Here is a 12,179-nt window from a genome sequence, read left to right on the forward strand (position 1 = left end):
ATGTGTCTGATCTGAATAATCACATAGTAAAATTGGGTTTCAGCTCATGCCGAGTAATACATTATTTGAATAATGTCACATTATTTAAATGACCACACCTCCGAGACAATATGTTTAAGAAATACATTTAATAAATATTTTTAACTTACCCTCATCAAGGGCAGACCTGTATATTTAGTCAATGAAAAGCTTTGAAAAATATTATTTTAATCATATCTGACTATGATGCAATTAAATCTCATATATTATCTTTTATACATACTTGTTTTTAATTTGGTTTGGTTACTGTAAACCATTTGCAGGTTTTAGGTAGATAGAAAAATCAACATCTTCTCATAATGTCAAGGATGGACATCTCTGAGAATCAAAGAAATGTGTCACAGTACAGATACACCACCATATGATATTCCCAATTTTTCTTCCTTTGTATACAGAAACAGTGAGGATCCCAATAAAATTGGCCCTCAGTAATATCAGTCAGGTGTTAGCTTGAAGAGAAACCTCTTAATATGTCTTGGTTAATTGGCACCTGAAAATGGTGGTATCACCATTGTCTTGTTTTTGTAGTGCATGCTAGATACTGCACACATCAATGTCTCTGGCTTCCCTTTAAAAAGACAGGTTTACAATACATAACAGCTCTTTGAAATTAAAAAAATAGTTGTAATTGACAATACCAAAAAACACTGTGCTGTTCCCTACCTCATATACTGCTGAAATTTGCACATGCTGTGGTAACACTACTGCACCCCTGAGCCCTGGCTAATCACCGAAGACCTTCCCACTGCAACTTCCTATGGCGCGGTCGCCCGCTCCTATCCTTCGCCATGTTAAGGCAAGGATTGTGCTTGTTGCTTTGCAAGTGATTCCAGTATTTCATGAGTTCGTTGGGCTGGAACTGGTGAGAGGTGATCAGGTGACTGTATTTGCAGCTGGAGTACGACACTCTCCAGTGGTTGAAGAGAAACTCGTTTGGTGGTGGCACTGGGTCGATCCGCAGTTTGGCCAGGCAGATTCCCACATACACATCCTCGAGATGAAGGCGACGGATACTCAATGAGGCATTGTAGATTTTCGCAGCCATGTCCCCCGAGAATACATAGCCTGTCCCGGAGCAAAAGATAGGGTACCTCTCGCTGGAATACAGCTCTGGTGGCATGTACCACTTACTGTCCTTGTTGCGGTTGGGAGCATAGCCTCTCATTAGGTAGCCTGTGAAGTAATTCAGTCGAGGTGCTGTGTTTGGCTTTAGCAGCTTTTGGATGAGATATTCTGTGTTGACAAACATGTCACTGTCCGTCTTCATGACATAACGGGCGTGCGGGCAATAGCGAGCAACCCAGCTCATGCCCATCAGCGTCTTGATGGTAAGGTTGTAATAGGTGTCCAAGAAGTCCTGCTGGATGATGTCACGGTACTGCAAGCTCTCCTCGTCAATGGAGCTCTGAGGATACGCTTTAGGTATCCTTCCCAGCAGAAAGAGCCGCACGAACCCATAACCCATGGCCACGCTCTCGTTGCCCCAGGTCTGTCTGATGGCGTTCCTTGCCTCCAACTGCCTTGGCTCCGCAGCAATTAGCAAAACCAGGAAGGGACTGCTTTCGTTGCACTTGTAGGGCTCATTAAGCAGCCAGTGATAAGGCTGGGCTGCCAGACGGCCTCCCACTCCCATTTCCCTGTGCAAGCTCTTGGTGTTGCTGTTGGTGTTTGAGTTGTTGCCACTCGGCGAGATCTCCAGTCCCACAATCCCCCGGGCAGTAATCTCAGCCTGGTGAGAACTCAAATTGAAGTTAACAGACGGTTTGGGGAGCACATAAGTATTGTCTTTCCAGAGGCTACGCAGTGAGCTTTGGTTTCCCTTCGCACGCTCCTTGTGGGGGCGCAAACCCCGCATGGTGTAGACCAAAGGGTTGTCTCGCAACCAACTCCGGCCCTGCAGCAAATCCTGGTGGCAGTAGATGAGAAACAGGGCGAAGATTGAGGCCAGCGAGAGAAGGCCTGCTACATGTGTGCGGAAGAGTGACCGCTTGACATTCCAGGTCATCTTGATGGGGCAGCAGTGTCGCCGACGCCACTGCATGATGTAGAGTGGGGCTGCTTAGCAAAGCGCGGCAGTCACAACCAATCACATCAAACATGTGTTGCAAACAGCCTGAGGGTTATCTGAGCTGGCAGATGGGTGTGTTCAGGGCCGCAGGTGGACCTACGAGGGGGATGACAAACTGTTCATGAGAGTTGCAGGGATGCGATTCTCTGACCCTCTCCAGTGGCAGACGGTCATGCTTTGGGGCAGTTTCCTTCTGAAGGACGACTGCTTCCTCCGACTGATGTCTCTGCGATCTAAGAACGAGAAGAGAAAAACAATGAATAATACTGGGTGTTGTCACATGGATAATGTACAATGGATGACAGAAGATGTTAAATTACATTTATGAGCCGTATACTGCTACAGTAGTAGTAATTTTGCCATTCATTTCATTATTTCATAATTAATTTGTGATTTTCATAACAAACAAGGTTTTTGACAGCACAAATCTTCTCTTTAGAGCAGCAACGTAATGATTTTTCAGACTCCTACATTTGCTGTGCATGGCAACACTGTGGGGGAGATTGCTAACAGGGGTCTCTGCATATCATGAGCTAACTTTTACTGCCCTGCATGAGAGTTTAAATTGCAGGTTTGCACAACATGGCATTCAGTGTGAACACTGCTGCCTCAGAGGCCCTCGAAGCCACCTCCCCACCCAGATGCACTCTAACAGCCAGAGAGGGGAAGTATCCGTCAAAATGAATTTTCAGGCTCCAGCAAGCAATGTTGCAGGAAACGCAGCCAGAAGCTGCGAGTGATAACAGCCCTCACCCCTTATTCACCCTCCACCTTAAACTTATCAACACTGCACCAGAGGGATAGGCCTCCCTGCTAGCAATTTCCTCTCTTAACCGTTGCTTTCTCACACCGGGGGTTATTAGATTCTAGAACCTCTGCCCAGTAATGGTGAACAAAAATAGAAGAAAATTATTACAAAGGCAAAGCAGAGAAAGTCATGTTTTGTTCAGAATCATTTTCAGAGCTATGTTTAAATGTTCTTTCTATTCTCGTGTTATATTATAATTACATGTATAGTTACGTAGCATTAAGATTTACCTCAGGCATTTAGTGTCGACAGCCGGTTAGTTCACTAGAGAAATTAACTCTAGAGAAGCATTTTGTATATGCACTTATAACAGTTAGTAGTAGAACCCAAGTGCAGTTTATATCCCAAACATGATCAAACATCAAACAAAGGCTTGGCATGGCATGAAACTCAAAACAGAGGTTACAGTGAAACAATACTTGACAAGGACAAGTGGCAAACATGAGGGCTTCAGGGAACTACACTGCGACCAAAATGATAAATAAGAAGATAATTGTAAAATGAAAATTGACGGGCTATAGTTTAAATGTTGTTCTTGCTTGTTTTTTTTTCTGTCAAAATGTCAGAAAGCATTTTGTATTATCCATCCATCGTTTTTTAAATTCGTTAAATGACGGACGTAGGCTACTGTTAACACAGCCCTCGTTATATGTCGGATTCGTCTAACTTATACTTGATATTATTTTTAGAATAAGTGATTCGTTATGCTATTATTGGACTCCTGTCTATTCATTGTCAACTGTTTTCTATAAATATGTTTGTATTGGCTAACATTTATGCATGACATTTATTCAGCTAATGCGTGTCCTGTTTAAAATGTGCAATGTTCAAACGCAAAGACAGCACGTCACAAATAGAAGCCCTTTTCCCGGTATCATATTTGGATATTGGAATAATAAATTAAGTAGCCTATCTTAATTGTACACAATGTTCCTGTTTTTTGTTTTTGTTTTGTTTTTTACTGTTTTCTAGGGGTTTCTTAATTTTAGACAAGTTGACCAGCACACATTAAATGCAATGCAATGCAATATAATGCATGTGTGTCCTATGTGTGACATATTTTGCACACAGGTAAAGGTGCCCAATATCAATCATTTCTAAAGTAAAAAAAAAAAAAAAAAAAAAAAAATGTTTTGGAAATTATCTCTTTAATTGATTATCAGTAAATTTGTTTTCTATACAGAGATATCGATATCGGTATCGGCCATAACAGCAATATTAATATATCGTTTATTATCGGTATCGGCCACAATTTTCACATCGGTGCATCACTACTTAAGAGTTCAGGAGTCTGCCCATCTGTGCCAACCATAGCATGTTGAAATCCATTTTGCACTTTATTGTGTAGGCTACTGTATTTTCTATCGCAGTAAATCTATCCCAACCAATGTTAAAGAAAACAAAAACAACAAGGCATGTGGTTTAAAAGATGGCAAGTAAAATAAAAAGCACATCTGTATGCAATATAGTTTCATTATTGTTCATTATTATCCAGAGGGGCTTACTATAAATAATTTGTGCGACCAAATCATGTTTTGCGCCAGTAACTGAAAAAGTTAGTAGCGCAAGTGCCACCAGTGGAAAAGGTTAGTGTAGTTCCCTGGGGCTTAAATACACACAAGACTAATGACAAGACAAGGGACACCTGTGCACAATGAAACAATGTACCAATGACAACATGACTATTATTTTATTAGATTGTTTAAAAACAGCCGATGATCAGTGGCGATTATATCCTGTCAATCAAAAGGGTGCTGAAAAACAAGTCCGACTGCAACTCACACTGCGTGTGAAGAAAATTTCTCGTGTTGAATTTAGGGCAAGTTAATGTGACAATAACGCATTAACAGCTAAAAACAGCTACATAAAAGCAGGATCTATTTGACCCTCTGAATCACCCGTAGTTTAAGTCATGGTTTTTCCCTGTACTAAACATTATTTGTAGCGCCTCTCATCCAATAATCGCAAATAGCTCTAGGGCTGTTGCGATAACCGCAATATTGTAATACCGCGCTACTGACAAGCCAACTGCAGAGGAAGGAAAGCAACCGCAGAAACCGCAGTGTTCACTTTTTTTCTCATTTCTTGTTTTTTTTCCCTCTCATTTCTTGTTCATAATTGTGCACTGAATGTTAAATAAATTAATAATGAATACAAGAGTGTTACGAGTGTCGTTTTCCCGCAAACTGTTTGCATCCGGTGTTTTGTTGATTTTGATTAAGACAGAAAAGATGGCAGGTGCTCTTGTACCAAAACCTAATGTAACGTCGCCAGTTTGGGAACATTTCGGCTTTCAACCGAATGAAAAGGGCGAGCCAGCAAATTAAGATGAGCCAATATGCAATATTTGCGGCAAAAAGGTCCCTGTGACACGCGGCAATACATCGAATTTGAGGTCTCATCTCTCTAACACGAGATGACATCAACACGGTAAAGACATCGATCAAAAGCGAGCTTATGAATGCCGACTACTTCTCTGCCACAACTGATATGTGGTCAAGTGTCAATATGACTCCTTATATGAGTCTAACGGTTCATTATCTGAGCATGGACTGGACTCTGAAATCACGTTGCCTCGAAACAGTGTTTATGCCCGAGAACCACACGTCCGACAATATTCCGGAATCATGCATTTGAAGAGAGGTCCCTGGATGAAAAGAAGCTGGCCTGTATCACTACAGACAACGGGGCCAACATCGTGGCAGCAGTGAAAAAGTTGAACTGCTTTGGTCACAAATTAAATTTGGCAGTGACAAACGCAATGACAAGCATCAAGAACCGCACAGCCCGAGCAATGGGCCTGTATCACACATTGGTCAGTACATTTTCTCAGAGCTGGTTGAAGAAAAGAGATCTGGCGAAAGCACAAGAGGAACTTCAAATCCCTCAGCATGGCCTCTTACTACTGGTAAGTTATGAAATATAAGCTTTTTGATAACTTATTGATCATGTTATTAGGCCTTTATAGGAAATAAATAAGAATGAAGTAATATGAATGAAACAATAAAAATTAAACAATAAAATACGGTTACAAGCCTACTTTTTCTGTTGCTGGATTAAATGTATTTTTCATTTAAAAATAAATATTTTGAAACTAAAATTATTTCAAATAGGATATATTAAAAATATAAATATATATTAAGGCTAATTTCAGATTAATTTAAAGGGTAACTCTCGCCAAAATGCAACCTAGGGTCTTTTTGTTAATCTACCCGAGGCAAACTTTCGTTTAAAAGCATAATTAGAATGGAAACACCACTTTTAAGTTTGACCGTATTTTTGTTTTCGGTCAAATTGCCTTTTGAATGGGAGTGCATGGGGCACTTCTATGATAGCATCAAAAATCGCTATTTTTAAAACACTAAGAAGGCTAGACACAACATGAAACTTTGCTCTAGTATCACCAGGGGCTCTACACATGAACTCGAGCATTGAGAACATTGTTTGTGTGTACACAGAGTTTACTAAAAAGAAAGATTTTGAACAACTTGCCAACTCGGAAACAAAATCAGCACTCATCGAAGAGATGCTGGGAGTGGAGGACGAAGGGAGTGCTGCCAGTATGTCAGTGGTTGGAGATGAAAGGCAAGCGGTGGTGCCAGCAAAGAAAAAGACTCTTGGAGACATGCTTAAGTCACGGACAACCTCCGCGTCAGCGTCCATACCTAAGAGTGCTCGAGCAGATAACGAGCTCACGCGCTACCTACAGGAGGAGCCCAGAGGCTCCAACGCAAATCCACTGTCCTGGTGGCGCGATAATCAGTGTAGATTTCCGCTGCTTTCCAAAGTCGCACGCAAGTACATGTGTATTTGTGCAATGAGCACACCATCAGAAAGGGTGTCCAGTGCCGCCGGGAACATTGTTACCCCTATGCAATCCTCCCTGAAACCACATAAAGTTAATATGATGGTTTTCCTAACGCGAAACAAAGACATGATAACCCAGGTCTAAATCACAAGCTAAAGTAATATTTCGTTTATTCGCTGAATTTTCATTTACACTTTGTTTTCATGTGACACTTTGGAATTCTTTCATTTTTCAAATTGGAAAAGGCATGTTCTTTTTGCTGTTTGGCATTTAACAATAAACAAAAATGTTTTAAAACAAGTCTCTGTCAGTTAAAAAGCAACAATATATGTTACATAATAATAATAACTCAACAATAGAACTTTATATGCACTAAAATCAGGATAAATGAGGTTTGCTTAAAAAAAAAAAAAAAAAACGGCGGTAATACCGCATATCACGCTATTGAGCCACCCATAATTACCGCAAGGGAAATTTCTTCACTGCGACAGCCCTAAATAGCTCTGTGCTTTGATACTTCTAAAAAGAAACAAAGTGTCATCTTTCAAATTCTGTCCATTTTATCACAAAATTCAAACAATAAATGCCGTTTTGAAGCTCTTAAATGTGACGTGACAGATCAATGTAGCGTCTCAGTCATCTCTCCCTCTTTAATACAAGTTACAGCTCGAAAAAGCATGAATGAACATTAGAAGGTATGTTGAAAGAAACAGTACAACTTACAGAACTCAGTATCATGTCTAATGTAATCACTCAATCAGTGTTTCAACCGTGGAAAGATGTCAATAAAACAGCTTGTGAGCAACATCACTTAACGTTGCATTTACCTCAGGAAAGGTATCTGATGTTCAGTTTGTTAGATAGATATAAAAAAACACTAGAGAGGAGCTTATTTACTGTTAATTATACATGTATGTTTGAATAAATTTGCCATGAAGACAAGTGCTAATGAAAACTACCTTATATGTGCAACTGAGTTGTATAACATTTCAGTTTCTTTGGGTGTAATTAGGCTATTATATCTGAAAATAAATAGCAGTTTAATATAATACCAATGTTGTTAATTGTTACCAATATTATAGTGTACCAAACGAGAGGGTTCTCTGTATAGTTTGCAGCATTATTTGGGAGAGATTTTTTTTCCATAAGAAAAACAAAATTATCGCTATCGGCCGATATTATTCTGAATAATCAACTATCAGTATCAGCTGAGAAATGTATTATCGGTGCATCTCTAATTATATTTCAAAAATTAATTGGAGTAGGAAAAATAACTTTATAATTCGATTTTGTAGGTAAAGCAAAACCTGCCATATGTGCAATTTGCATGTTTTTTTTATATATTTGAGCATTGTTTATTATATTAATTATAATTAAATTTATTTAAACACAGAGTGCATTTGTTAAAAAAACAGTTTAATAAAAAAAAGATAAAAGTAATTTTGTGTTTCGTTTTCTCCCCCCTGCTGTACTGAACCCGTACTGAACTGTGATGTAAAAACCGATGTATACGTACCGAACCATCATGTTTGTGTAGCGTTACACCCCTAATTAGTAGTGTTTATGTAACGTTTATTGGTAAAAAAAAAAAAAAAAACTTGCAAATTAGGGTTTTGAACTGGGTTTACACAGTAACAGGGTTGCAGAAATGCGCAAACATCATATACCATAAACCAAAGCTCAATTAACATTTAGTGTGATGGCCTGAGGTTGACGACCAACATTTTTTATCGTCTCTTCTCACTGATTTATTATTGAAAAATATAAATAAATTCCAGGCCCTGTTTTGTACCCTATTTGTGAAGAGTTCCATGCGCTACCATTGTACCTACCTACCTACCTACCACCTAAATGTTTGTCTCCCTGTTTTGTTGCAACAACTGGATCAGAGGATGATAACCTTTTCAACCAAATGTGCTCGCCCAGCGTGGGCAATTACAGTTAGATGGAAAGAGGCTAAGCCTGGCTTTACTTTAAAGGTTAACACACTTCAGAACAGAGCGAATGAAATGCTCCAAAGGTTTCTTTTGTCATCCATTTGATATCCTGTAATGAGAGCCTCACTAGAGAACGCTACGTACTGCACTCACTTGGTGTTAGGTGTTTTTTTTCCGTGTCAAGCCAACACATGCTTGTTTTGAGGAACACGAGAATAAATAAATAGTTGTGTATTTGCTTACGACAGAGATTAAGTCTTAAAATCAGCTGCTTTAATTTCAGTTCATTTCAAACAGTTACGTAAATTAAGAGCATGATGTGGCCACAGCGGTCAGCAATTAGAAGAGCAACATGAGACTATTAGACTTCTAATAGGAAACACCTGCAAACAAAGAAATTATGATGGAGATCAGCATAACTCGGCAATCAGTGTACCCTATAATAATAAATGCAGGAGCTTTTTAAGGCACAGCTCCCACAGGGTTTTGCTTAGGATTTTTCAAAACCATTTCTCATTACCAATGCACTGTTGAAATTTTTCTATCGGCTATCCATGTTAATGTCGGTTTCAGTGTAATAAGTGACAGGTAGCATAGCATGCCTTTCTAAATAGTATTCACATTTGCAATGACATCCCGATATTGTGAATAATTTGCATTGCATATTAATGTTTTTTGTACAGTAATATGTTCAGTGTTGTTAAACAAACATATTGCCTTAATCTGAGCATACAGATTGAAGCAAAAACGTAAAACTACTATGTCAAAGCTAATGAAAAACTGATAAAACCCTCCAGAAATTCTGAATAACATTAAACAAATAATATATGGAGGGCAATAAATGCAATGTACAATCACAACAAATGCGCACCAGATTCAATAAATCTCCATATGCACTAGTGATTCTCCCTGGAGAAATTATTAATTTGACATTGAGTGTCCCATGTGAAAACACTTATCATGAGTTCTGCATCTGTTCATATCTTTGATGGCTGTGTTTGTTTATACTACATGTGACACCACATTTGAATGTTTTCTTAAACTATTCACTATGGCCCTTACTGGGACATAGTTGTTTTAAATATAATTGCATCCATTACTCAAATGCCAGGGTCTTTATAAACCTCATTCAGAAGTTTGCGAATGTTCCTTTGAAATGTGAATTTAATGAATCGCACATTGTGAGGATGAAGCTGAAAGCATTTTATTCTCAGAGCATCTGTCATCTAACTTGGACTGAAATGAATACCATCCCCCCCAAATTCTGCTAAAAGAGAACTGTGGCCAAATTAAACACACACACACACTATTGCAGAATAATCTGTACAAGATACTTGGAGCATGCCAGCATACATATTGGCCCTTGCATACTTCAGCAGGTTGTTTCAATTGTTTTTATGTCATATGGCTTATGTGACTAATGTGACGTCTCATCTCCCACGAGAGCAAATAGGTTTGTTGATTCACGCACATTACTGTCACAATCTGCCAGCATCCCTGCAATGAACAATGTTACAGTGCTTTTAATGAACTGCAACATTTTTTAATGCATTCATATCATTAAAAGACCCTACTTTAGTTTATTTTGTGCAAGTATTCACATTTTGTTCTCAAGGTTTTTATTACATCTCACCAGGCAGCTGTGGTGTTTCCATACTTTACCAGCTGGTACCATAGCAGTCACATTTAATGCAACGTTTATTTATATTCTTGGTTAAACTACGATCAAATTAACATGCAAAAGCCAAGTTTTGTTTGTATTTTTGTGTGTGTGTGTGTGTGTGTGTGTGACTTCTGGTGTTGACAGACAGTGCTCAAGCAGTTTTCTGCAATGTCCTTTATTCACACAACTTAGTGATGAACTATTTACTGATCCCTTTTCTTCCTCGGTATGCATTATGGTGTTTATAATTAAGATAGTTACTCTTAAAGAGTAAAAAAAACAACATTATAATGCGATATCTATATATTTGGAGACCTACCTCACTCTGTGACAAAGTGGAAAGATGCGCGCGCCGTCTGTCGACCCTCACCACGCGCCATCATTCCCTTCAGCCAAAAAAAAATTAAAAAAAATAAAAACCCGACGATAAACCACCTCTTCACTGTTACTCACAAGAACTTAAGCTCATTCCTTCGTTTTCCATCTTGAATTCGTGGAGCACAACCCCTCCTTCCATCTGTCAGGGGCTATTGTTGTCTGGCACTGTACACATTAGGCTTTATCTCCCATGCATTTCTGTGGTACTGTCCCTGAGACCGCTACTTCTTCGTCCGTTAATGCGAATTCCTGTAATTTCTTCACAAATATAAACAGCAGCGGGAGGCGGGAACGGAGAATTTATATAAAAACAGAACTTCAACGGTCATACTCTACGTCGCGCGTTTGCAGTCATTATGAAGAGGTATGTCCGGTGGAGTAACGTTAACGGGGGAGGCAGCGGATGCACGCGAGCAGGGTGGTTCTTCCTGTCAGAATAACGGCTGCAAGAGGCCTCTCCGTGCCTGGTGTAACGGAACACGACCCCGAAGTGCAGGAGAAAACAGCAAAGCCTGTCCTCTTCTCCAAATGATGTGTGGGGTGGGAATGGGATAAAGCAGGGAGGGAAAGCAGGACTGACTGACTGAGCCTCTGCGACGTCACTGCCTACTTAGAGGAGAATCCCACGTGATCCATTTAGAATCACTCCCACTCCCCCACACATTCTTCCTCCTCCTCAGTGGAAGAATGGATTTAACTCGCCAAGGGGCCACGGTTTGGCTGGTTAGCTTCAACAGTTAGCCCCTGCTGGTAGATGTCGTAACTACACTATCATGGGGCAATAATGATCCGTCTCCATTGACGACCATTCAAAACTAGCCGTTTATTCCGACGAATCATTTTATATTGCTATTCATAAAATTTTAAATATTATATTAAGTGTCTACCAGTGACAACGGGTTTTTTTTGTGCTTTAAAATGTGGACTTCCTCTCACGGGATTCCAACATCTTTTGACCAACGATTTTTGTTTTGTTTACAATTAACGTTACTTTTCAAGCCGTCCGTGATTACTATAAAATCCTTGGTCCCACTTTATAGGAAGTGTCTTTAACTAGGCTACTAGTATGTATTATTTTCATCATTTGATACAATGCGCTTATTCTGTAGCTACATATAGTGTACTATTATAAAAATACCTGCATGTAATTAAGTTACAGCTGTAGTTTATTTGTTATTACTAAACTTAACCATACAAGGAAATCCGTCCCTAACCTAAACAGCTAAAGTGTTTTGCAATACATCATGAACACATTTTTTGATGCAATATAGGCTAAGTCTGACTCAATCCTTTTCTTTTAAATCTCACAAATTGCAATTACTTACCAACAACAGGCTATATTTTGGAGCTCTCATTACTATGATGATTATATTCCCAATTTGTTTCATAAATGTCGTTTTAAAAAAATCGCACAGGCACCAATTGCACGGCTCACAGTTAGGCCTATGTGCAGTTAGCATTTCAGCACTTTCGGTTCC

The 12,179-nt window shown here is 39.3% G+C and overlaps 1 protein-coding gene across 3 annotated transcripts; it reads right to left on the reverse strand.

The window, feature by feature from the left end:
- Nucleotides 1-111: 111 nt before the first annotated feature.
- b3galt2 (UDP-Gal:betaGlcNAc beta 1,3-galactosyltransferase, polypeptide 2) lies at nucleotides 112-12,179 on the reverse strand. 3 transcript variants are annotated; one of them, XM_084117370.1, is made up of 2 exons: nucleotides 12,027-12,179; nucleotides 112-2,340 (listed from the first exon to the last, which is right to left on the reverse strand). In XM_084117370.1, exon 2 carries the CDS (start codon nucleotides 2,078-2,080, stop codon nucleotides 767-769), a length of 1,314 nt encoding a protein of 437 aa, XP_083973496.1. In that variant the 5' UTR covers nucleotides 2,081-2,340; nucleotides 12,027-12,179; the 3' UTR covers nucleotides 112-766. The 3 variants fall into 3 exon arrangements, with proteins under 3 accessions (XP_083973496.1, XP_083973494.1, XP_083973495.1); XM_084117368.1 differs by lacking the exon at nucleotides 12,027-12,179 and adding an exon at nucleotides 10,643-11,391; XM_084117369.1 differs by lacking the exon at nucleotides 12,027-12,179 and adding an exon at nucleotides 10,777-11,387.

The sequence above is a fragment of the Abramis brama genome (genome assembly GCF_963993115.1).
Source record: "Abramis brama genome assembly, chromosome: 6".
NCBI classification, from domain to species: Eukaryota; Metazoa; Chordata; class Actinopteri; order Cypriniformes; family Leuciscidae; genus Abramis; species Abramis brama.

What these genes read in the sequence shown, in the direction of transcription:
- b3galt2 (XM_084117370.1), bottom strand. Translation starts at nt 2,080, where the DNA reads ATGCAGTGGCGTCGGCGACACTGCTGCCCCATCAAGATGACCTGGAAT.